The sequence below is a fragment of the Anomalospiza imberbis genome, chromosome 13 (genome assembly GCF_031753505.1).
Source record: "Anomalospiza imberbis isolate Cuckoo-Finch-1a 21T00152 chromosome 13, ASM3175350v1, whole genome shotgun sequence".
In the NCBI taxonomy this organism is placed as follows: domain Eukaryota; kingdom Metazoa; phylum Chordata; class Aves; order Passeriformes; family Viduidae; genus Anomalospiza; species Anomalospiza imberbis.
Genome location: NC_089693.1, coordinates 2,998,608 through 3,024,412, shown reverse-complemented (window position 1 = coordinate 3,024,412; position 25,805 = coordinate 2,998,608). Strand labels below are relative to the sequence as shown.

The 25,805-nt window shown below is 45.8% G+C and overlaps 1 protein-coding gene across 2 annotated transcripts in view; it reads left to right on the top strand.

The window, feature by feature from the left end:
* The window catches only part of LRRK1 (leucine rich repeat kinase 1), a 73,698-nt gene that overhangs the window by 22,749 nt on the left and 25,144 nt on the right, over positions 1 to 25,805 (top strand). For both annotated transcript variants that reach the window (XM_068203608.1, XM_068203609.1), the window contains exons 5-20: positions 175 to 354; positions 965 to 1,113; positions 5,791 to 6,017; positions 6,509 to 6,636; positions 6,773 to 6,936; positions 7,643 to 7,780; positions 11,274 to 11,386; positions 12,500 to 12,576; positions 15,803 to 15,932; positions 16,467 to 16,579; positions 17,428 to 17,642; positions 19,620 to 19,784; positions 21,714 to 21,886; positions 23,834 to 23,954; positions 24,196 to 24,355; positions 24,967 to 25,243. In XM_068203608.1, coding sequence (XP_068059709.1) covers positions 175 to 354; positions 965 to 1,113; positions 5,791 to 6,017; positions 6,509 to 6,636; positions 6,773 to 6,936; positions 7,643 to 7,780; positions 11,274 to 11,386; positions 12,500 to 12,576; positions 15,803 to 15,932; positions 16,467 to 16,579; positions 17,428 to 17,642; positions 19,620 to 19,784; positions 21,714 to 21,886; positions 23,834 to 23,954; positions 24,196 to 24,355; positions 24,967 to 25,243 — 2,530 coding nt within the window. The remainder of the gene's footprint in view (positions 1 to 174; positions 355 to 964; positions 1,114 to 5,790; positions 6,018 to 6,508; positions 6,637 to 6,772; positions 6,937 to 7,642; positions 7,781 to 11,273; positions 11,387 to 12,499; positions 12,577 to 15,802; positions 15,933 to 16,466; positions 16,580 to 17,427; positions 17,643 to 19,619; positions 19,785 to 21,713; positions 21,887 to 23,833; positions 23,955 to 24,195; positions 24,356 to 24,966; positions 25,244 to 25,805) is intronic.

Genomic DNA, 25,805 nt, shown 5'->3' with positions numbered 1-25,805 from the left:
CCTGACCATCATGGGACCTTTCTCTGACACACTTCTGCAGTGTAATCTTTTCCTTTTGTCCTCAGGAGCTTCACCCTGTCCCAAACCCCTTTGCACAGCCATTATCTGTGGGCATTCCTCACACATCACAGCCCAGTGGCACCAACTAAGTCACATTTTGTATGTTTTTGGTAGGTCCTAATACTTGCCAGCAGCTCCTGAACTGGATGCTGGCCATAGCCTGCCAGCAGGGCCATTTGGACATTGTCAAGCTCCTGATCCGTGCCTACAGTGCTGACCCAGAGAGCTGTGCAGTCAGGAGGAACGAATTCCCCGTCCTCATCCGCCTGCCCCTCTACGCTGCTATAAAGGCAGGTCTGTATTTGCATGCTTCCACATTCTGCCCCTTTTCTGCCAGGTCTTCAAAGAATGGGCTGAGCTGTTCACACACAGGATGGTATCCACAGCTTGTCTGGAGTTGGATTTCCAGCAGGATGAATTAAAGTAAAGTTGGCTCTGAGTCTGTTGACTCAACCAAATTGGAGTCAGGGCCTTGGGAAGTTATATTGCTCTAAATACTGAGAGGCTGAACTTTCCTCTAGAAACTCCTAGGGAAAAGACCCTTCAAAACCAGAATCCTTGCAAGTAAAAGCATTATTGTTATGGACACTCTGGCACACATGCTTGATTTAGGCTGAATAATTTGCACTTCAAAGCACAGCTGTGTGCATAGTTTAATAAGATGGGAAAAAAGAGAAAAAAGAAAGAGCCTGGGCCAGCACTTTTACACAGTGTCTTTGCTGTCTCAGTTTGGCCAAACTGAGTCCTTCCACTGGAGGAAACAGCCTTTACACAGTTCAGTTTCCTTTTTGCACACCCCCACAGTTTTTTTTCAGAAGTGGTTATTTCCCAGGATTTCTGTTCAGCTCCTTGCTGGTTCATTTACCTGATGTGAAGGGAGCAAACAGTCTGCTCTTCTCCCAAGGGAATGAAGACGTAGCCGTGTTTTTGTTGCGGAATGGAGCTTTCTTTTGTTCCTACATCCTGATGGACAGCCCTGAATCCAGCAAACACCTTCTGAGGAAGTATTTCATTGAGACAACCCCACTACCAGGTAGTGCTCCAGCAAAAACAGTAAGTAACCATTTATCTGCCTGAGGAGATGTCGTTTTGAAGGGGCATCATGTTAATAATTGATAATTGTCCTTGCATGCCATGTGGCTGCTGATTCTTCTCTTCAACTAAGACCCTTGTGGTTTGCTGCCCTTTTAGAAAGCCCTGCAAGTGGCTTTGGTGCTGAATTACAGGGTGTGAAACATCAAGGCTTTGAGTGGCATCGCTGTGCAAGACACAGCAACAGCTTCTGTGGGGCAATTTAAACACCATCGTGTGAGCCAGGGTGTGCTGGGGAGAGGAAACACCAATTTTGGGCTCAAAGCCTTCCAGAGAAGAAGCTGAGCTGCTTCTAGCACAGATCCCCTCTGTGCCCCCAGGGTCATCACTCCCTTTAGGTTTCTGTTGTGCCCCCTGGTTACAGGGTGATGCCACAAGCTCTGTGGTGTCCCCAGGTGCTGGCATGGCACAGAGCAGAGCATGGGAACCCTTCTGTGTCAAAGATGAAAATGGGCTTGGGTGGCTTTTTTGTTAACAAAGAGCATCAGCAAAGCAATGATCTACTGAGTATCTTCCCTACTTCAGATCCTCAGCAGTAAAAAAGTGTCTCACACTGGTATTGTTACTACTTTAAAGGGGAGCACACAGTATTTTGTATTATTTATACTATCCACCAGCAATTTATTACCAGGCATTTTGATTTTTTTCCCCTCAACATGTAGCTTAACCCACACTGAATAGGAGCATCCGATCCCTGAGCTTTCAATGCTTACAGTTTTCATCAGGTCACAGAACTTTTGCAGTGAAAAGATGTCCCTCATCCATCCAGTTGAGTATGTGTCTGCTCAGCTTGTAGCATTGCAGGCTGTTGGTTCTGCTTTGGTGTTAAGTAAAAAAAAAAGGAGAGAGGTTTTAGTAGCTTTACAAGCTTCTCCATTCTCTGTTTTTCTGCCAGAATCCTCTCACTGGGTTCCTGTTGATAGCCTGAGTGTTAGACCACATAAGTGAGCTTGACTTCTTTAGGTTCAATGAGTAGATTTAGAGCACTCCTTGTGCTACTCTTAATTTTGTTGACAGATAAACAAAAGGAATCTGAATTCTAGATGTGGATAAGAGTTGATAAAATGTCTTTAAGAAGAAAACAAGAAATCCAACTGGATAATTCAGCTTGAATAAGCTTGGAATAAATGTTTGAATCACAGGGAAGAGGTCTGTTTTCCATGTGAATTTGCTGGCAATATTTAACTTAGCTGCTGTAAAAAATGACTCAGCTTTGCTGTTGTCACACCCTGAGCAAAGAAGAGAGCAGTCTTCAGACATCAGCTAATTGCCAGAAAGGCCTGGTTTAAAAAGAAAGAAAAAGAAAAAAAAATAGAGAAAAAAACACAGAATCTTGACCTTGATTCTCCTAGTAGCTGTTTATTTTTAATATGTTTGCTTATTTAATGCTCTTTGAATTCATTTTGGCAGACTGGGACAGATTTGGGAGGATCTGTCCTAGTTTGTCTGCAGAGCTCAGATCTTTGGGAAGTGACACTCACACACCCTGATAACTTCTTAAAACACAATTTTGTGGCAGCTGCAGACAAACTGCCTAGGTGCTTTCTCCTCGTCTCAGAGGGTTCATCCTGAGATGGATTTTGCACTGGGAGGAAGCAAAACCGGGCTGTGTGGAGACTGGAACGTGTGGGGCAGCCAGCTGGATGTCACAAAGTTCTCCCCTTGGACAGGGAGGGCAAACCAAGCACTGATCATTTCAGAGTGAGCCCAGAACTTCAGAAGGGTTTGTCCTTTCTGTGCTATCGATGAGTGGAAACACTTGAGCCCAGCTGAGCTCCAATCGATTTCACAGCAGTGAATGCAGAGTTATGCATAAAATGTGCCTGAGAGCTGGTTTGGCTGCCACACCTTCCAGACAGCCCTTGCACCCAGCACAGCTGCCCTTTCTCAGGCAAGAGGAGTTACATCTCATTTTTCTAATATCTGTTTCTCCTTTTTGTGTTCTTTCCTGGCATAAATTTATACCCACAGCAAACCACAGTTTTGCTAAAGAGAGGAAGTGGTCCATTTTTACAGGAACAGGTAACAAATGCCAAAGAGAGCTTTTGCAATGAAGTGGCCAGGCACAGATTCCAAACTTCAATAGATGTAGTCAGCAGGGAGATAAATCTAACTTTCCAGTGTGTGCAGTGTGAGATATATTTAATTTTTCCATTACAGGCCAGAGAAGAGCTTTGTCTGCTGTATTTTCCCTAGGAGACATTTCACCAATAATTTTATATTCAAGCATACTAATGTATGTGTGTGTGGGATCCTCCTCTCATTTCTTTATCCTGGTAAATCTCACTTACATCAGCAGCAGCACAGAGCCCTGCAGCAGTCCCACACAAGATTCAGAGTAGGGTTGTTGATGGAGGGAGCAGATCCCTGTCCTCAGATTATCCCATCTACAGCAGGAGTGAGGTTCTGGAGCACGTCACGTCATTTAGGAGAAATGCACAACAGCCTTTCTTAATCACCTTACCAGACAGCCTCAGATTTAAGTAAATATTTTTCATATTTATAGTTGATCCTTTGCCAAAGAGCAGCGGGGTTTCTTGCTCCTGCGCAATTTCCAATCCTTTGCCTCAGTGCATCCCCTGGCATTGCTGCAGTAGATTTCAATTTAGTCTTCAGGGCTTGTATTGAGAAATTCTTCCTTTGGCAGGAGAGGGGAGTCTGCAGAGGTTTTCCTTGGCCTTCTGTAGAGAAGTGAGCTGCCTGCAGTCGGCCCTGAGCTAACATCCTCTGAATTCTGTCCCTGGTTTAGCACAGAGTTCACCACCAGCCCCAAACTGAGAAGGGTTGGGCTGAGCCCTGAGCTCTGCGAGTTTGGCATCACAGACCTTTGGCATCAGAGAAAGAGCTTTTCTGGGAAAGCAGTGCAGATGATGAAGTATGAGTTGGGGAGTAAATCCCCTCTCTTCGTGGCACTGCTGTCGGGATTTCTTTCACTTAGTTAACATTTTCACTGCAGAGTCCTGAGCCAACCAAGCCCCTAAGGTAACTCCACTGCTACCAGGTTAGTGGTACCAGCTGAATTTGGTTCACTGCCTAAGTCAGATAGTCAGGTTTGGCTGGTCCCCCAGTTTGCAGAGACACTGTCAGTCCTTGTCTCTGGATGGGAAGGAGGACACTGATTGCTGGGATTCAAAAAGCTGCCTTGGATACAGGACACCAACCCACAGTACTGATAGCAGGTGCTGGATTGCACAATCTTGTCTGTGGTTTGAGAAGTCATTATCTGCATTCTACAGGTATCTCCTTACCACATTAAATACCCCGAGGCCATGCCTCTGCATTTTTGAGGGAAATGATACACAGCAATCTAAATGCAAAATTGAGATGGTTTATCAGCCTGCAAAGAGGAGCAGCACAGACACAAGGTCCTGCTTGCAGCCCCTAAAAGAAGGCTGTAAGGTTGTATTATTACTGCACTGTTTGTGTACTCAAGGACAGGTACTTTTTTCCTAAGCCAAGGGATTTGTGGTACGTGTTACAGGTGAGAGAAAAGTTCAGAAAACTGCATACTGAATTTAAACTAAGAGTTTCTAAGCAGGAAGCTGTTAAATATGCAGAATGGGAAATCTAGCAGTAAAGCAGGATATGTTTGGTGTGAGAGTGAAAGCTTTGCAGTGCAGCTCCCTTTGGGTGCTGTGCACTTTGCAGTGGCAGTGGAGACTCTGCTTAATTTGATTTCTTGTTGCTGCTGGCTTGCTGTGTTTTACGGGGGTGCCTTGTGGCATGGCAGTGGATGTAGCTTTGAACTAACAGCTGGAGCTGCCTGCCTTGGTTTCCCCAGTGGCACAATGGGCATAATATTTCCATTCATATTTGCAGGGCTGTCCTGAGGCATCACGAGTGAAGGTTTGAAAAGTACAGTGTCTACACTAAGTACAACTACTGTCAATATCTAAAAAGTGCATCTGTTTGTACTTATACTTTGTTCCATTCTCCAAAAAAATTTGAACTGTCTGATCTACATGACCAGTCCTGAGTCTCAAATAAGCATTTGAGATAGGCCTTTGTTTCCTTTTTCTTTTTCTCCCTTCCTCAAATACATTCCTTTGAATTCTAAATTTTGGGTTAAAAGTTCAAAGAGCTAAATACTGGGCATTGGAAAATAAAGCAAATTAAATTTGCTGTCGGGTTCTTGCTGCCTCCTGGTGGAGAATTAACAATTACTCAACTGAGTCTGGTTTTGGGATGAGTAATTTCAAAACCAACAAGTTTATGAAAACATTTTGGAAATAAAATTTTTTAAATGTCCATTTCAGGACAAGGATTGGAATGCAATGAGATGATCTTGAAAATGAAGCCTTGGGTTGTTTCCTTGCATTGATGACCACTATGTGTTCACACTTTCTTCTGGCCAAGCTGGACCCTGAATAATAGGGACTGGTGAAGAGGTCCAGGTCCCCTGCTTGAGCTTGATCATGGTCTTTGGAGTGAAATCATGGAGCAGATACAGCAGGGGCTGCTGATATCCAGGCATGATTTCATCTCTGAGTCAGTTTAATTCCTAGAAGCAGATTGGAAAGTGAGCAAAATGTTTATGGCCTGTGCTCTGCTCTGCCAGATTCCCAGTGGTGTAGCACAGGCTGAGACCAACTGGGATTTCACTAATGTGGTTTTCTCTTCTCTCTCTGACACATGCAGGCTTTGTGTGTGAACTGGTCAAACCTCAAACTGCCCTGGGTGGATCTAGACTGGCTGATCGATATCTCCTGTCAGATAACTGAGCTTGATCTCTCTGCCAACTGCCTGGTGTCCCTCCCCTCCGTGATCCCATGGGGGCTGATAAACCTGAGGAAGCTGAGCCTGGCTGACAACCAGCTGACAGAGCTACCCAGTGTGCAGTCCTCTGATGAGATCATTTGTACAAGGTGCGTGCTCCACACAAAGCTGAGCCTGCAGGGAGAGCAGGCTCAAACTGGGCTTGGGGGAGACTCTGTAAGGGGAGAGCACATTGCAGGAGCCTCTTGGTCTGCAAGGTTTAGCTTTGGATTTGCCCCTCTGCATTCTCAGGGTTTCCAAGTTTGTTGTCAGGGCGTTTATGAGGACTTTTATTCCTGTGTTGTCTCATTGTTGCCTCTGCTTTTCTCCAGATCTGGTGAGCCCCATTCCTCTAAGCTGGCTCAGAGTGACATTTGCTGGCTGATACCAATGATTTGATCTGCTGTCTATCCAGAGCACCTCTCCCTGCTCCCTGGGAGGGTTCATTTTCTAATCAGGGTTTTATGCTTTGCCTTGTGAGGCACACTTCAGCTGCTTTCATTCAGAACTGAAGCTGTCCTGGTAAAACAGATGTCTGTGGCAACAGGAGGCTTTGCTAGTGTTTTGCTGATGCCTGACTGAGATTGTTCTGTACTCACAGGTTACTTGAGGTCGATGTATCCAGCAACAGGCTGTCCACTCTCCCTACTGGATTCCTACATCTTAAAAACCTTAAAAAACTCATCGCTTCCAAAAACTATATGGAGAAGTTATTTGACGAGGAAAACAGTACGTACAGTCCAGTGTTTGGCTTGCATTTCAAGGCTGGGCTGTAGGGAAGAACCCCAAAATGTTAAAATAATGGCTTATATGGTTTAAAAGCTCTCATGCTTATACCAAGGCCACAATGTTTCATGTTTTCCAGCAACTAATTGGATTGGTTTAAGGAAGCTGCAGGAGTTTGACGTCTCTGACAACAGGTTGGTGGAACTTCCAACGGTTTTTCTATACTGCTTCAAGTCCCTAAACATACTGAATGTTTCCAGAAATCAGCTGAAAGTGTTTCCAGATCCCTGGGCCTGCCCCCTGGTAAGTTGAACTGCTCTGACAAAGTCAGAGGCTGAAAAAAACTGTTGAAACAATGCAAAATAATTGACTGTGATGCTTAAAAAGCTGTCAGATGCTTAAAAGGCTGTTCTGTAGGAGTGCCCCTGCCCCATAAACCAAATTTGGTTTATGGGTTTCATATCCAATCTTTCTGACGTTCCACCCAGTTCTCACCATGTTGATGGCATTGGTGGAGAGGTTTTAGAAATGTGTCTTACATGGATATATTAATTTTCTCTGTAGTTCCACTGAGCAGAAGTATTGTTAGGATCATTTTACAAAACACCCAACTTTCACCAGAGGTAACTTTGCCCAAACCCATGGCAAACTAGGACATCTGTATCCCCAACTATCACTGTGACTTTATTCCTCATTTTTGCAGGGACAGCAGGGGAACAATATCCTTTGGGGAAGTGTTTGTTTGTGGTTGAAAAGCAAATGGGAGTGGGTGATTTTCAAAATCGTTTTTGGAATATTTTTGCCCACCAAGAAATTTGATCAGGAGTTGAGTGAATCTCCTTAGCAAACCTGTGTGGCTGCATGCCAAATAATTTATCTAGATCAAGGTATCTAAAGAAACCACCTAAAATTAATATATTTAAGCTTTTGACATGTGACAGCTGATCTAACACATTATTTAAAGAGATAATTACTGCTCTGTAAGTCTGAGGCTTTTTATGTTTTCCAGAAATGTTGTAAAGCATCTAGAAACGCACTGGAATTCCTACCTGATGCATTGACTGTGTTCTGGAAAAATCACCTGAGAGAAGTGGATTTTTCTGAGAATTCACTGAAAGAAGTTCCAGCAGGACTCTTCCAGCTTGAAGTGAGTTTCATTTCTTCATAGTTCTCACATTATTTTTCCTAATACTGACTCAGGCCTGAAACTGGCTGCCTGGGTAAGGTAGGAGCCCACGTGCTGGTTTGAACTAGCTGTCACCCCCTGAATCACCACATTCAGGCCCTCATCCAGTGAGATATATCTAGTTTCTGACACAGGTCTTCTGAGAACTCTCTGGATGTCTGTGGTTTGCAGAATTTGGGAGTGCAGTTTGGAAGACAAACCCTGCATTGTAGCTCCAAGCTCCAGCCATTGAAATATTGATGTACTCAAATGCACTCAAAAATATTTGTGCATTTTCTCGGAAAAAAGTGTTGTGTAATTAGGAGTTAGTCTTTCTGTGCTGAAAAGAGATGTTTGAATGGCCTAAACAGTGCTGCCTGGGACCTCTGTAATCTCAAAGGCTGTAGATTAAATAATTCTTCCCTGTGGACAACACAGATCCGTGGGTTTCTGTCAAAATTCTTCAGAATTTCTGCCTTCACATAGTGAAACTAAGCAGAACTTGGGGTTTCCTCCAAGCTTCCCTGCAAGATTGTGAAACTCGGGGTTGTGGAGAGAGAAACAGAGGTAAATCTGTGAAGAAGTTCCAGCCTTTTCCCTACTGGCCTCTGGAGGAAGGATGCAGAAGTGATGGTTCATATCCATGTCCAATCCTATCTCGGGATCTGCTGCAAAGGTGCCTTTTACTCCTGCTGGAACAAGAGGGTTGAGTTCCCTCAGTTCTCTCCAGTGATCTCTGCACATTTGGTTTTGCTCTCTGGTGGCCGTTTATTTCCAATTGGCATTTCTCCTGAAACAGAACGAATCCTATGGACTATTGTCTCCAAAACTTGGTTTTTCTGAATGCATTGAGAGCCATCCCAGGGGGCGGGAGCCGCCGTGGCAGATATTAATCACTAGATGGTGCTTCCCGGGCACAGTTCTTGGGTGCTGCTGCTCAGAGAGTAGCAAAGGGAGAGACCTTAGCTCAATCTTTGCTGATGTTCTCAAAGTTAAGTGAGCCTTGGCTGCCCTAAATAGTGTCAGTTCTTACCTGTATCTCTTCAGCATTTTATTCATAAAAGAAATAAATACCAAGTATTTTCAGTGCCTTGAGGGCCAGAGTGTGGTGAGCAATAGAGGGTGAAATCCCATGCCTGGAGGAACCCTGGCTTGGGCTACTCCTTGATTGTAGAGTTGGTGTAGGTGAACAGGGCTGTGCTCATGCTCCAGCCCTCTCCAGAAGCAGATGTGGGAAGGGGGAGAAATGGGAAGTGAAGTATTCCTACAGATAATGTGTTATTTTTATGTAGGAACAGCAGTGAACTGGGAAAAGCAGACAGCAGAGGAGGCCTGTGACTTGAAAGCACTGGCCTTTGCATGGTTTGCAGAGGAACTTCAAGACCAGCTCAGTCCTTAATACCATATGTACTCCAGAAATGTGGTGTTGAGAGAAACAGAAGCCTTCTCAGCTGTCCTGGCTGTTGCCTTCTAAAGGAGCCCACCAAGCCATGTCTTAGTTCTCTAGACTAGTTTGCTTCTTCCTACTTTGCTTCTCCTGAAGACACCTGACCCCCTCTTGGTGGAGTTACTCAGATAGGACTCTGGTCAGCTTTTCCACACCATGACCTGACTGAGGCACCTTAATCTGGATGCTGCAGTCCCTTCACTCAGGTGTCATCTCACACCTTTTGCATACTGTGGCAGCAGCTTTGAAGGAAGCTTGTCTGCTACTGCTCTCGTGTCCCTTCTGGAGGCCCCCGTTCTCACACTGAAAGGCAGTAAAAATGGAGAAATTAGAGAGAAGAGGCAATTTAAAAGGATTAGAGATCTCTAGAGTTTCAGTCATGAAGAACCACAGCCAGCTGACAGTCACTAATTCTCCCCCCATGCACAGAACCACTGGAGAGAAGCTGTCCAGGCTCTCTTCTCCCTGGAGAGTGGACTTGGTCAGTGTCTGGGGGCACACAGACACGGTGACTGAAAAAGAAACACCCCAGTTAGAGCCCACAGAGCACAGTTAGTGCTAATTCTGGGATGTGCAGCCTCCCTCTGCTCCCTCCCCCTGCCCAGGGGTGTTTTGGGGAGAAGTCTGTGGCATTGTCCTGGGACAGCCCCATGCTGACACTTGGAGAGAGCCCCACACCAGGAGCCAAGGGCAGCCTGGGCCCTCCTTCCAGGGGAACACGAATGATGGCAAAAGCATTGGCTGTCAGTTTTCAGTTCTCAGTTTTCCCTTTCCTTCGGGGGCTCACTCTGTCTGCAGCTTGGTATTCCCTTCACCTTCCCCAGATGCCTGCAAAGCCCAGTTCTGCCCCTCTCCATCACTAGAGGGAGCGTTTTGCACGGTAATTCCCATTCCAGCCACTGCTGGTTGTCCATCACTTATGTCACATGGACACCTCATATTTTTCCAATCTTAAAAACAGGGGAGGAAGGCCAACAAACTGCTTCTCGAGACCCTGTTAATCCTCCTCGATGAAAGGGGGCATAAACCTTTTATATTAACGTGGAGCACGTAAAACATTTAACACACTTGACGCTGAAGTCTCTGCTGGTAAAACGTGATTTCCATGGGGTATAATTCATTAATATTGCTGTACTTCTGGCAGGAGATAATGCAGCTGACATTCTGCTTTATCTCAGTTTTTCATGGTGGGGGGACTTGCTGGATAAACCTGGTTGGAAACTCTACAGACAACACTGTTTTTCAGTGGAAAATTGGATTTTCAGCCAAACAAAAATGATCATTTGAGCCTCAACATTATTAAGGGCAGATGGAAGAGCATAAACTTTTCAAAGCTGAATGGGAACTGCAATTTTCTTTTATATTTCAGTTAAATTTAAAGGAGATCTTATGTTTAACTTGGTATTTCCAGCTGAGTCCTATCTCTGTGGTGTTAACTGTATGGTATCGATCAGTTTCACTTGTTTTTAAAATTTTTGTCTCTGCTGGGAGGGAAAAAAAAAGGGAGACGTGTAACTTGTATAAATCTCAGAAAGTGAATACATATCCTGTCCATTTTAATAGCGATGTCATAAAAAAGCAATCAAAACTTTGCCATGTGTGTGAAGTGGTTCATGGTCTGCACCTTGATTTTGTGCATGTATCGCAGGTGTAAGCCCACTCTGTCCAGACACACACATTTATTACATATATTTGTAGTCCATACGTGGCATCCTGTGTTGGTAAATCAGACTGTTCTGTTCCACTTGGAAAGGTTTCCTCACTAAGAAGTAAGATGTCCTCCTGCATGGGCTGTTTCCAAGTGCATCTGTCAGCAAGTGGAGCAATAATCTCCCTGGAGTGAGTGGTGCTGCTCCGTGCAGAACTTGCTGGGGACAGGGAGGAAATGTTTGCATGCTGGGCAGCACGGACAGGATGTTCTGATGAATAAGATGTACTTTCTTCGTGTTTCTGTTATTTAATAACCACGCTTAAAAAGCTCTTTCTGTGTGTTTGGTGCTCCCTAACTCCAGGCTATTCCTCTCCTAGGCTTTGGTGTCCCTGAAGCTGCTGGGAAATCAGTTAGTTACGTTGCCTTCGCAGGATAAGTGGAATTGCAAACAGCTTAAGTCGCTGGATCTTTCAAAAAACCAGCTTGGGAAGTAAGTGTTGCTTTCAAGTTTTGGCTAAGAAAACAAAAGCTGAAGAAATAATAGCAAACCCAATCCCTCGTGTAACACAAAGGGTGTCAGGAGAGAATTAATCACCTGCATAGAAGGCATTGATACCCACATACCATGTCCCCAAGTATATTGTGTGTCTTTGACAGTGATGAATTGTCCTTTGCTGAATTCTTTGGGCATTTAACACACTGTATCATTTATTAAGTGGATAGATTATTGATAATGGCAGTTTAATTTCTGAGCATGTAGGAATTTCTTCAGCCCAGTGTGTGGTTCATCACTACAAATACAAGTTTGTGGGGAGCATATCTTAACCATAAACCATCTGGCTGGACTGCAGTTATTAGTTAGTGTGGGAGTATTGTTATGGAAAAAATGAAAAGTCTTTGTTTTTTAAATGGAAGTATAACCAGCTGCAAGTTCATAGAGAAGATTTCCAACCTAAAGAATTCTCTGATTCTAAGACTGATGTTAATAAGATCGTCCAATAAATGAGTGATGTTCTTTTGTTTAGAGATTCCAATAGGGATGTTTAACATAGAGAGTTAAAGGTCCTTAATCACGTCCAGAATTGCACTGAATTGTGTCATGCTGATATCTTCTCATTTGGGTGCCTGTCCAACACAGTTTTTGGAGTCCTTAGGAGTTTCTGTGTCAGTTGCAAAAGACAAATTACCACTTTTTGAATGTCCCAGTGCATTTCCAGAGTCATGCTGGTGGGTCATCTTCTCCTTGACTCCCTGGGGAAGGCAGGCAGTGGCAGCAGGTTGGTTCTCCAGTGCTTCTGGTGAAACTCCTTCAATTTGCTGTTTGACAACCACTTAACCCTGACACCCATAAAGCCAGGGGTCAAGTGCTCCTGCCCTGGGAGCTGGGAGCACTGCCTTGAGGAGCTCTGTTGATTTGCCAGGAGAAAACCACAGTGCTGGACAAATGTTGGTGGAGTCTGATTGCACAGCGGGTTTCAATCCCATCTCTCCAGAGCAGGTGGGATCCTGTGAGAGCTGTGAGCATGGTCAGGCTCTTCCCCATGTAGCTCAGCACCTTTCCAAGATCTTTTCCCCACGAGTCCTTGTTTTGTTTGGCCCACAGGAGTGATGAGGGGTTTAAAACGAAGAGGATCCCCTTTTTCACCACGAAGAACAGGGTGCGTGGTGGCCCCGAGGCAGGTAAGGCACACAGTGAGTGCTGGCAATGCCAGGTGTGCAGGAATCTGCAGTTTGGCTGGAGGAAAAGCAGAGTAGATTCCTCTGCAATTTACAGTGCAACTGCATTTCATTAAGAGGAAATATGTTCAGATAAAATGTTTCTAAAGAAATGATGCAGCTGGTTGGTACCACCAATATAGAAAGATGGTGTGAAACCTGTTACTTTTGTTCCTTTGTGAAGGTTATGCCTTTTAGCCAGAGCATTAATTGGCATATTGAAGGGAAATTAACCCATAATTATCCCTTTGACTCTTAGGATTGTTTTTGTTGCTTTGTAAATGGCACATTTTCCCCTGCCTCTGATTTGCACCCTCAGTTTGGGGCAGAGCTGATGAAATGCACGTGAAATCCCAGAGAGAACAAAGGGATATCAGAAGATACTGCACTGCTTCCTGCTCTCTGTGGGATTCATCTGCATTTCTTTTGTTTGTTGTTTTATTTTAAAGCACTTGGGGAGTTTTCTCATTCTGGCTGCCTGCAGAATGCCTGGCTCTAAGCATTCCTTGCCAGTCACAGAGTGAGACAGAGCCAGCGTCACATCCCAGCAGCCCTCGACTGCTCATGGGAGGAAGAGGCCCTCCTGCAGCAAATCCTTCCCTGAGTTCCCCTGAAAACTGTGCCTGAGGTGGAATTGGTAAATGAACCATGTGCAGCCATAGCTGTAGGTTCAGGCTGGAGATCCTCACCTCCAGCTGGCTCCTCTGGGAGGCAGAGGCTTTACCTGGACCTCCGGGCCAGGCTGATCTTGCCTCGTTTTCCTGTCCTTGGCAGTGGAGGCTGCTGTGCTGAGTGAGGTCTTTTGCCCCCCGAGGGGGAGAAGAGGTTGGTCTGTGCTGTTTCACAGGCAGGAAATGGAAATAGAAATGCTGTGACATTGTTGGACTACGGAACAACTGGAAAAGGAGTCTGAACCTTATGGATCTGTGGAGTCTGACATATCCTCGGAGCTTGGCTGTGAAGTGCTGCAGCAGCATTTCCCAAAGGGGAGAGAAGGGCAGGAGCAGCAGGCAAAGGCAGCTAAAACCAGCTCTAAAAGGGAATTGCTGTCCTAATGGAAATCTGTGCGTGCTGCAAACCCAGCATAACCCCCTGCAGAGAGAGGATGGGCTCTGCATCAGTGACCTTTGAACAGCCACTTTACACCCTGGTGCAACCTGGAGCTGCCTCAGGTGGCCTCAGGTAGCAGGGGGCACAGAGTAGCCCACCTGGCTGGTGCCATGGGTGAGCAGCCACAGAGACAGAGCAAAGCCAGCTCATCCTTTTCTCTCTGTTCCTCTGCCAAGTGTAGCTTGGTGAGACGAGAGGATGTGGCCAAGAATTTAAACATCAAGAGAAAGCAGGAGCTGGAGTACATCAGCTGCTCACAGAAGTCTCCTGGTGAGGTGGGGGTGGACAGGTTTTTATATGATTTACCAACAAAGCTGTTTACTTAAGTCTAGGTTATTTAAAGAGAATAATTTATGGTGCTCGCTATACTTGATTGATAAGTCTCTGAATAACTTCTTGCACATGCATGTTGGTAGCGTTTAGTCATCCAAAAATACATTTTCAAGATGGGATTTGTTTTAATTTTTCTACAGTTCTTTAAAAGAAAATTTGAGCTGAAGCCAGAGAAATCATAAATAACTCATGAATAAATAATTACAATTCATAAACACCTCGAGCTTGCTTCCAATATAGTACACTCCTTTCCACCTGGGACTCTGGTGAATTCAGAATATTGCTGCTATTTTAGGAGTTTGCTCCTACGTGTCCAAGAGGGGCTAAATCTGTCTGTGCCCAGGTACCTACTGAAGAGCAACAATGCAAAGTTCAAATCCAGCGATGAGCCAGAAAGGAAGTGAGTTGCATCCATGAATAAGCCTGCTGTTCTCCTAAAATAATCCCAAAGATGATTTTTAAATTTGAAAACTCAAAAGGCAGACTGTGACACTGCCCACACCAGACTGTCCTGTCACGTATATGAAACACCCCTGCAGACTGTGGGACTCTATCTTGCTCCTTTTCTGATCACAGCTCAGGCTGCAAGTGCTGTTAATATTAGAACTGGGGAGTTTTCTCCTGAGAAAATATCTTCCAGTTTTTTTTCCTCTTTTTGACTAAGTCTAATTACAGTTCCTCACATCTTCTCTGTAAAGGAAGATCTTGGTGGAAGTGGAACTGTTCCATCCCTCAGGAAGGGAGAGTCTTGCATCTCAGGGAGTTGCTTTCGTTGACCATAGAGGCAGCAGATGGTGCTGGTTGTATTTTCCTATTCAGACTCCAAACCTGCCTGGTTTTCCTTCATTTCAGGATGCTCTTTGGTAGATAAATGTGACACCCTCAATACAGCAACACAATCCGTGGCAGCTTTTTGTGCTGCTATCCCAGGTGCCATTTCTGGAGTGAAGTGGTGCTCTTTGGGACTTGAAGAGCTTCCCTTTGTTTGAACCTCTCCAGCAGCAGCAACTCAGCCATGCAGTTGATGCTCTTACTGCTTGGGTTTCTCTCAAAATACACAAGATGCTCCTCAGGCACGGAGGAAGTTCCCTGAGTCCTCCTATCTCAAACAGAGTAGAGGAACAAACACCAGCATGTTTTAGAGACAGCATAGCTCAGTCTCTCAGCTCCAGTTTGGGTTTTCTTCTCTGTTGTTACTGACTTTGATCCACCATAAATTACTGTGGGATACAACGTGGGGGCCTGAACATAAAGTGTTCTGACTGGCTTTTCTCAGGTAATATGGAAAAAAACCACACTGAGAACGAGCTGTGCCCTGGGTGTGCCCTTTCAGTGCCATGTTGAGAACCAGTTGTGCCCGTGGGATGCTCTCTCAGTGCCAGCTGTTAGGCTGCAATAGAGGCAGTTCACAAGGTATTACAGTGTATTCAACAGCAGGAGATAAGGTGCCACTCATCCCCGGAGCTGTTTTGGCAGGCTTGGAGTTCCTCCCTCAGCACCCCATAAGTCCTGGACACTGTCACCTTCCAGCACTATGACTTTAAGGGCATTGAGGTGTGAACATTGATGTTTGATTGTCACTGAAGGCCATTTGCTTTTCTGCTCTTGCTTGGGGGTGGCCCCTGCCAATGGACATGACCTCATGTCCTGCCCACAAAGTTCAGGTGAAGCTCTTGGTTCAGAGCCTTGATGCCTGTTTTGTTGTTTCTTTTTTTAAAGGTGCCTTTTGTTTCCTGTCTCGTTCCAGGTCCTTTTCTGGAGTTTCCAGCATTTCTGAGCGATTCTCTGGAGGTTCTTTATCTGAACGACAATCAGCTGGACTCTGTCCCACAGTCCGTTTGCCTCCTGAAAGGTTTAACAGAGCTTTATTTAGGAAAGTATGTCCATGTCCTGGAAAAGCTTTGCAGTGTTATTTCCATGTTGTTTTAGTGACCAGTCTTCTGTGGAGCCCCACCCCAGATGTCCAGTGCTTTTGAAGTCAGAAAGCTGGAAATAGTCAGCCCCTTGTTAGAGTTGTGCCCGTGGTTTGCTTTAGATAAGGAGGAGGCTGGTCTTTTGAGTTAGGGAAGATGATCTAATGCTTTGAACACAGGCCTGGGAATCTAATGTGCCTCTAGTTCATTCTGGCTTTTTGCTGTCAGTTTCTGTAGTGCTACATTCAATAACTCATCATTTTTGCCTTTATTTCCTCAACTATCCAGCGAAGATGATTACATTTGTCTGCCTCAGAGGATAAATTGAGGTTATACATCACTTTTAGGATGGAAATTGCTATTAAAGTGCTGAGTAGTCTTATTAAAATGTTAATGGAAGATTTCTGCAAGGATAGAATAGTGTAATCTGAGAGTCCGTGAGAGCAGCTACTTACACACAAAGCCTGGTTGTTGGTAGATTTATTTGTTTTTGTACAGTAACCCTGGTATCCGAGAGCTTCCTCCAGAACTTGGACAGCTGGCTAATCTCTGGCAGCTGGATATCGAGGAACTAAATATCAGTAACGTTCCTGCAGAGATCAGAAAAGAGGGTAAGGCTGATGCTGTGTATTCTTTATTAAGTTGACTGAATGTGCAATAAAATCTCTTCCTTTTAATGGTCAAGAGCAGGAACAGACAGTGAATGCCTGAGCTCTCGTGGGGTTAACTGGAATTGCACAGGGAAACCTACTCGTATTTACAAATTTGATTATCAGTGCTAAGCTCCGGCTGTAATGATCAATTTAAGACAGATGACAATTTAAAATGATGACTTATAAATGCAGTATTTCATTTGCAGTATGCATAAATTCTGTGGCTTGCTTCCTGAGTGTGGATATTTTAGGATATTTGGATGGTCTCTCTAAAGACTGAAGTGTTTAGGATCAGCAGTCACAGTCCCATTGAAGTGACTTTATTGTGAGCTGCTGGGTTTTTGGGTCTATTACAATGCTGTCTTCTTTTTTTTTTTTTTTTTCCTTTTTGCATTTTAATCAGAAAATCCTGTGGGAGCAAAGTTATTAGGAATTATTCCTGCTCCAGCAGTATACTGTTGAAACCTCAATCTCAGTTTAACTGGAAACATAAAAGCAGAGGGAAAAACTGAGTATTTTCCAATACTAAATTAGTATTTTATGTTTCCTTTCAGCTTCTGAAGCATAGGAGCCCCAGCATTTGTTTCTCCTTACAGTGCTCCATTGTGGAGCCTCCGAGCAGTGACCTTTTCCTGGGGTCTCTGTCTCAGGTTTGTCCGCTGGAGGTTTCTTTGTTTATTCTCAGCCCACAGCCAGACAGCAGGGGAAGCATGAGTTCACGGGCACGATGTGTGTGCAGAGCAGGGTTGGTGCTGTCCCTGGGTGCTGGTGGCTGCCGTGCCCACCCCGTTCTGTCCCGCTCACAGGCCCCAAGACGGTGCTGGCGTATTTACGAGCGCAGCTGCGGCGGGCCGAGAAGTGCAAGCTGATGAAGATGATCGTCATTGGCCCCCCCCGGCAGGGCAAGTCCACGCTGGTGGAGATCCTGCAGACAGGGAAGGTGCCCCAGATGATGCACAGCGATGCCACCATCCGCACAACCAAGTGGGAGCTCCCCAAGCCCGTGGGGCACAAGGCGAAGGTGAAAAGCGGTCGGAGACCTGCAGGCCTTGTGGGATGTGGGAGCCCTGCGGGTCCGTGTGGGCTGAAATTTGAAATTGTCCTTTTGCAAAGAGCAGTTTCCATTGCCTCACAAGTGGGATGTGGTTTTAGACCCGTTGCAATTCTGTTTCGTTTCCAGTTGGTACTGGAGGGCAGTTCTGTTTTCCTGACTGTATTCTAAAGAGAGCTGTGTGTTGGCTAGGCTGAAATTCTGGCTCTCCCGCCTCGAGTGGACACTAATTTTGAGAGAGTGTTTTAAATCAGCTTCTTTGCAGCAGATTGTGCTTTCATTTGAGACATCAGTACCTAAAGCTGGACTTCCTTGATACCAGACCTGTCCTAGGTGGGGAATGTGGGTGGAAGGTGTGATCCAGGGATATCTAAGGCATATCTTAAACACCCAGATCTCAGGTGGCTCATTCATGGAGTGTGCCATACTGAACTCATTTGGAGAGCACTAATTTAATCCAAGCATTTGTAGGTGACCCTGCCCACTGCCTGCAGAGTAGCCCAGGGATTAGAGGATGTAGAATTCGTCCGAGGTCTTGTCAGAGTTGAGGGGGTGCAAACACATCACTCCCCCTTCCCAGGTGAGATCCATGACCACCAGACTATTTTGGAAAGGCAAAAGGAGCCTGCTGAGTTCAGCTGTTCCACAGCAAAGGGTGCCAGGCCAGAGACAGAAAGAAAAGAGCAACACAGGCTGACTCCTTGAAGGGTAGACTTTGGTGGGAGAAGGGATTTGTGCATTTTGTGTTGAAGAGCAATTGAATAAAATGAAAGTGTAGACAGCACCAGGGACCTGGAGTGGAATCAAGACAATGAACAGTCTTTTATCCCTATCTCTGAGTCTGTCTGTCCACACACACACTCACAGCTGAAGGTCTTCTGGATGAACAAAGCAGTCCTTGTCCTGGTTAGGGCTTGGTTTCAACAATATGGAAGTTCTTGCAGCTGTTTTTGGGAGACTTCACACAGATTGCACAGAATCAGAGCCCTGCTGAGATACTGAGCTCCTGGCTGAACTCTCATAGGATAACTTCCACGTGGGATCTGTCAGTACCTGGCCCCAGCCCCCTAAACAGAGCCCACTGGGTGTTATGTGATGCTCTCAGGATGGTGGCTGGAGGAGGGTTTGGTTTTGTGTTCAGTCTCAGCGTTTTTGACTCTCCAGGGCCAAGTGATTTAGGGACAGAACTTCCCAGGTGTGCAGGTACTTCCTGCTGCAACTGGGAGCCCGAATACCATTGAAGCAGAGAGCCAGGCTCCCTCTTACTGCTGTCATGGGGCTGCACAGAGGAATGGATGCAGGGATGCTGGGAAGAGAGCCAGAGCTGGAGAGCCCTCCACTTAAGCATTCCCCCAGAAATCAGTGAGTCTGATTCACAGCAACTGTGATTCTGGCCCATCTCTGGCGTGGCACAGACGTCAGAAGCCTGGGAGCAACGTGTAGGAGGTGTTTATGGAAGGCCTGAGAAGCTTCCCATCTCCTGAGCATCTCCCTTCTGCTTGGCTCAGCTCGGTCTGAGCTCAGTGGAAGTGATTTCAGCAGGGGTTTCCTGTTCCCCAAAGCAGTGGCAGATAAGCAGCTTCAATGGTCTTGTGGAGCGTGGCACAGGCAAGGATGAAACAGTTTCTATTACAGATGCAGTGAAATGCAGGGCTCAGAATGAGACCCTTGTTTGGACTGGAGAATCCACAGCATTAACTGGAGTTTTACCAGCATCAAGGGCACCTCTATCGTTTTAGCAGCAAGTAATTAGTCTTGATTTCCTGTGGGGAAGTGGTAGCCATGCTTAACAATTGCTTGTTGATTTATCTTTCCTGGAGGCACAATTAGGACATTGAACCCCTTCTTGTGTCATACATTATGCAGGCGTAGGTTTATACTTCAGCTATTATCTCCCAGTGATTTACTGCCACGGTTTGATTTGAACACTTCTCTTTGTCTAAGTAGGTTGATTCAGTGGAGTTCAATGTCTGGGATATCGGAGGCCCAGCGAGCATGTCTACAGTCAATCAGTGTTTCTTCACAGACAAAGCATTGTACATAGTGGTCTGGAACTTGGCACTGGGGGAAGAAGCTGTGGCAAACTTACAGTTCTGGTTGCTGAACATTGAGGTAAGAAGTCACTGGTGGGCTCTGGGATATCTATTTATCAAGTAGCAGCTCAGCACGCAGATATGTGATATTGCAGATTCTTTTTGCTCTGCTTTTAAAATGTCCCCAAGCTATGAATTTTGCACAGCATTTGGAATTCATTTTCCATTACGCTGTAGGCGTATCGCTATATTTAATGGTTTAAATTTATCATTTGCTTTGTTCTCCCTCACACACAGCAGAGAACGAAACAAAAGCTGATTTATAAACCCTTGCTAAGTAAGGCTGAACATACTTATTTTGGAATTAGTGTTTGACCACACTGTGCTCCAAGGGGGGTTTGAAGCATTTTCTTCCTTGTGTGGGTTAGACACACATTAGTCTTGAGGTTATATTTTTAACACTTTAGATTCAGGTAAGCTGGAGACTATTTCCAAAACAGCTCTAATTTAGACTCACAGCTGATTCATTGCTGTGGATTGATTTTTCCTACACCATGTTCATAATTGTCTGTAACTCTTTATTATTTGATAATTGTTTTAACATTAAATGCACAAAAATGGGTGCCTCTCGAAAAACAAACATCTTGTAATTATCAAAATATTAATGGTCAGCAGGACTGAAAAACCCAAACCAGGTAACAAAGCTGAAAGGAAAATTATTATATTTCAAAAATGTATGATGTGTCCTTAATACATCCCAGCAAGCACATAGTAACATCAGGAAAAATGCAGAGAAATATGATCATGATGGTTAAAAGAAGGGAAAAGTGCACAGGGGTCTGTGTAGACATGATGGGGAAAGGAGAAAGCCATAAAAGAGTCTTTGTTCATGATCCTTTACAATAGAATTGGGAGAGAACAAGTGAAGTTGTAGTTTGAAGCAAACAGTGGGAAGTGTCTTAAACACACTGGATGGCCACCCTGTAGAATTTGCTGGAAATAAAGTGTGCTGGGGGTACCAGAGATTGGAAAGACAAACTGGTGAATGAAAACTCCTTCAGTTAATTCCGAGATACTCCCTTGTGCTGAGGAAGTCAGTGAGCTGCAGGCTGCTGGGTACTGGGAGAACACACCAGGGAACATCTTTCCATCCTGCCCTGTGCCTGTGCTCTCCATGAGCCTCCAGCAGCAGCCAAGGGCCTGGCTCCATACTGGGCCAGGGGGCCCTTTGGTGTGGCTTGGTGCAGCCACCACTCCTGGGCTTGTTTGGTGTCACTCAGGTTGGGAGATTTCAGTGGGCATCACAGGAGGCAAATGGATTGCCTGCAAAGAAGGAAATCTTTCTGTCTCTGAGTATTCTTCTGTGGTCAAAGTCATTTGGATGGGTAAATGATCCCTGCTTAATCCCTGTGCAATCCCATTGTATTTGGCAGCATTTTCCCTGAGATCTGGATACATTCCAGGGTCATAATGCACTCATGGAAGGGTTGGAGGAAACCACAAAATCACTAATCCATTCCTTTGTTCTGATTCAGGATTAAGTAGATTGAGACTTTTCTAGAAGTTTATCTCATCTCTCCATGTATTTCCAGTGAAAAAGTTTGTGTGACTTCCCCAGGTGTCCATTCCAGATTAGCCTTTTTCAGGATGTCAGATCTTCTGGCTGCAGGTTAAGTTAACTTTGTGTGGGCAGACATGGTTCCCTTCATTTCACTGACTCACAGCAACTCCCTTTGTGTTAAACCCTGATGTAAAAACCCAAAGTGACAGTCTCCTGCTCTGTAGTAGCAGCAGATGATTAAGCCATGCTCTGCAGAACTTCTGTAATACCCAGATCACTTGTAGCTGTTGTCAAGCTGCCACAACAGGTTGCCTTTATTTTATAAATATATATATATGTATTCCATTTTATTAATATGTGTGACTCCCTCCTCTTAAATATTACCCTTTTCACCTGTCCTCACTGAGGTAATCTGGATGAGATCGCTGCCAGTGTTTTCTCTTGCAGGCCAAGGCTCCAAACTCAGTGGTGTTGGTGGTAGGAACACACCTTGATTTGATTGAAACGAAATTCCGTGTGGAGAGGATAGCAACCCTGAGGGCCTATGTCCTGGCTCTGTGTCGCTCTCCCTCTGGATCCAGGGCAACTGGCTTCCCAGATATCACCTTCAAGCACCTGCAGTGAGTACTTGTTCCTTTGTGGAGTTCAGTCACTCACTCTTTGTTTTATGACACTTTTAACAAATTTGAGATACTTGATCTCCTTGGCAACAGAACCAATTTAGAGACTCGTCAGCATTGCATTTCATCTATTTTTGACTGAGATAATGTATTATAATGGGAGGGAAGGTCAGTGTTGCTCAGGGGGTTGATGATGAGTCTGAGAGCTGGAAGCTCCAAAGTCATGACCTTGACCAGCCTGTTTACTGCTCCCCCTTCACTCAGGCTTCTCCCTGTTTGATGGTGACACATTAGTCACAAGGGGAGAAGGTGCAGATTGACTAATTAATGCTGTGAGAGCGTGACTGTCACAGGGTGGGTGCCAGGGCCTTTGCTGAGGGGAGGCTGTGGGTGGTACCTGACGTGGGAACACGGCTCACGTGGCTGGGCGAGGAGGGGTCAGTCCCCCGAGCCCCTGGCAGTCCAAACCTGTCCCATCCATCTCCGGGTGTCACAACACAGGGCTGGGGCTGCCTGGGAGGTGGGTGTCACTCAGGCCACACAGTCTGACACTGCTCCAAGAGAATGCCCTTGGGAAGAGGAGGCTGCTCCAGCTTGGAACGGAGCGTGCCTGTGAGCCAGGAGGTGAACGTGGATGCAGCAGGCTGGCACCAAACAACGTGAAAATATCTGCCTGGGGCAAGAGCAGGTGGCAGCTGGCAAGTGAGGAAGGGCACTGTGATGTCCCCAGCACTTCCCATCTGCTGCCTGGCAAAGGCATCAGCCGACCTCCCACACACTGCTCTGCAGGCACTGTCAGGCATCCCAGGCTGTGTCAGGCATCCCAGCCAGCCCTTCCCCATTAGAAGAAGCACCAGGGACCCACTGTGAGGCTCAAAGACTCACCATGAAAAGGAGAAAACTTTGTTTGTGTCACCTCAAGCCTCTTTTGCCATCACCTCAGAGCATCACAATACAATCTCGATCATTCTTTCTCAAGGGGACTGTCTTTCACCCTGACAGGCATCCTGAGCATTTATCTTCACCTTCCTTTCCCCTTGCATTTCTTCCCAGCCTGATTTCATAGCTCCTTCCTCCTGTGCCTCTCCACACCCCGTCATCCACCTGGAATAAGCATGGTATTAAGCTCTGGGGCTGGAGGAGTGAAATCCTTGTGTGGGTGACCCCGGGTGCTTCTGTCAGTGGTCAGGGTCATCCAGCATCCCAGTGAGCTGCACACTTCCCAGTGCCATGCAGGGCTGAGGTTTAAGATAAAGCATATTTTCATTAGAGAAGGATTTTCTTTCTGCCATGGGAACGTGTGTAGGATAAGTTAGAAAGACCCTTTGTTGGGGAAAGTGGAACAGAACTGTTCTTATCCAGCCCACAAAAAGATTAAAACTAGTAGGAGTTGAAGAGAGCAGGTTTTTAGCTGTTGAAGAGATAATGAAGGCCAGCTTTTAGGATCTAAGCATCAATTCCCAGATTGCAGGATCCAGCTGATCAAGGACCGGAATGAGGGTGGAAAAGGTGTCTGGTAGTCATCATCCTGCCTCTTTGATCTGGGGCAGGGAGGACTGGACTTGTCTCCAGAGGCTGCTGGGGCACAGAGTTTTCCTCCTCCCCACAGCCCCTTCCAGGATGTGTGTGGCTCAGGAGGGACAGAGGGGGATGATTTTGGTCAGGCTGCCAGGGATGTCCCCAGACATCCCAGTACACAGGGGACAGCAGTGCAGGGAGTGAAGCAGGCAGAGCACAGGTTGGGCTAATACAGATGTGGCCTGATACATCTTTTCCAGGCGACTCCATGTGTTTCTCTAAAGTATTCTAAAAATACTCACTGACAGCCTTCCTCCCATTCAGCTGACACAGGAAATTTACAGTCAGTGATAAGAGAAAGTGAGCCTGGGAAGGAAGCCAGTGTGCTGATAAGGACTGATAACTTTCCCCCTTGCATGACTTTTGCAGTGAGCTCTCGTGTAAGACTCTGGAAGGCCTCGAGGGACTGCGGCAGCTGATTTTTCACGTCACCTGCAACATGAAGGATGTCGGCAGCTCAATTTGCTCCCAGAAACTTGCAGGGAGATTGGTGAGAACTGAGCTGTCTTGGTGATCCTAACCAAAGCAGGGCTTTTGGGAGGCTTGGGAGGTGACCTTTAGGAGTTATTGACGGAGTAAGGGGTTGATGCAGGAGCCATGTGAATATTTGAGATGGCAGTCTGGCTCTGGGAGAAGACAACACTAAAAGATCCCTGTGAAAGGAAGATGGCAGCCAGTTCATCCCTTACTGGCTGATCCTGATCCTGCTGGTTTTCTCACATGGCTTGCAGATACCAAGGAGTTACCTCAGCCTCCAAGAAGCTGTCCTTGCAGAACAGCATAGAAGAAGTCAAAATGATGATGTGCAATATTTAACAGACAGACAAATAGAGCTGATGATCGAGCAAACACCTGGAAATGATATCAAAGACTATGAAGACTTGCAAACTGGTAGGTCAGAGCAGACCAGTAGTTTCTTGGAAATTAGTATGTATGTCCAATTGAAATATTCCACAAATAGTAAATACAAATTACACCAGTGTAGAAGTGACTTTGGAAATTGGTAAGATATAAAATTAGTAGTGGGACTTTGGGGACAGCACTGGAAAGTTTCTAAGGTTGTCTGAGGTTACTGATTTAATTTTTTTTTCTTTAACAAGCTGTGTCTCATTTCTAGTCTGTGTAGAGTGAGGGTTGCCATAGTTTCAAGTCTGGCTTCTCTGTAGGACCTCACATTTGTGATCTTTATGGAGGCCTTGCTCTGCAGGAGGCAGGGAGAGCCTTTCCCTGTGAGGATGGCAGGAGGAGGGTGAAGGGGAGGTGTCATGGGAACAGAAATACTGGCTGTGTAGAAGTGAGATGTGGGTTTTACAAGTGGAGTGTCAGATAGCAGCACTCCTCAGATAGATGTTACTCTCTGTCTTGGCTTGGCTTGGCTGCGTGCTGGCTGTATCTGGAATGCATAAAACTGCACAAACTGCCTCATAGTCTTACTCTTCTGCACTTCTGTGGTTTCCTAATGCTGATCTATAGCTGATCCCCAATTCTTTACTTTTTTGCAGCCATTAATTTTCTCATAGAAACAGGGACACTGCTGCACTTCCCAGACACGAGCCACGGCCTGAGGAACCTCTACTTCCTTGACCCTGTCTGGCTCTCAGAGTGTCTACAGAGGATTTTCAACATCAAGAGCTCCAAGTCTGTAGCTAAGAATGGAGTCATCAGAGCAGAGGACCTCAGGATGCTGCTGGTTGGGACAGGTTTCACCGAGCAGACTGAAGAGCAGTACTTCCAGTTCTTGGCCAAGTTTGAGATCGCCCTGCCTGTGGCCAATAACAGGTATGTTGATAATGAGAGAGGTTTAGTCAGGCTGGAGAAAAATGGCCATTTAGTCAGTGGATATTAACAGGCTTTGCCACTCTTAAGTGGTTGTCTTGACAGGGTTCTTGTGCTGAGAAAATATCTGAGGGCATTCAGCAGTGTCATGGAAGGCACCCATCCATTTGGGCTCTATTTCCTGAACTGAGCATCCTCTGGGCCAAACCAGCCTGTGTGAAAGCATTCCCAGAGCAGTGTTTGTCCACTGGGTGCAGTGAGGCTGTGACAGGCTCAGCCACCAGGCTGGAGGGGCAGTGACACCGCCGGGGATGCGGCCACGAGCAGGTGGAAGCTGTAAGGGCGCAGCTGCAGCCGGGAGAGGATGTGAGGCCACGGCTGCCAGGCCTGAAATATGGGCTGGAGTCATCTGTTTCCAGTGAAGGATCCTCACTTCAGTGTGACAGAAAACTTTGAGTAATCTATATTTGTGTCAGCCCTGAAAGCAGCAGCATTTTATTCCTGGTGAAATCGGGAAAGCGTAGCTGCAGCAGCAACGTGATTTACATGATTTTTAACCTCAATA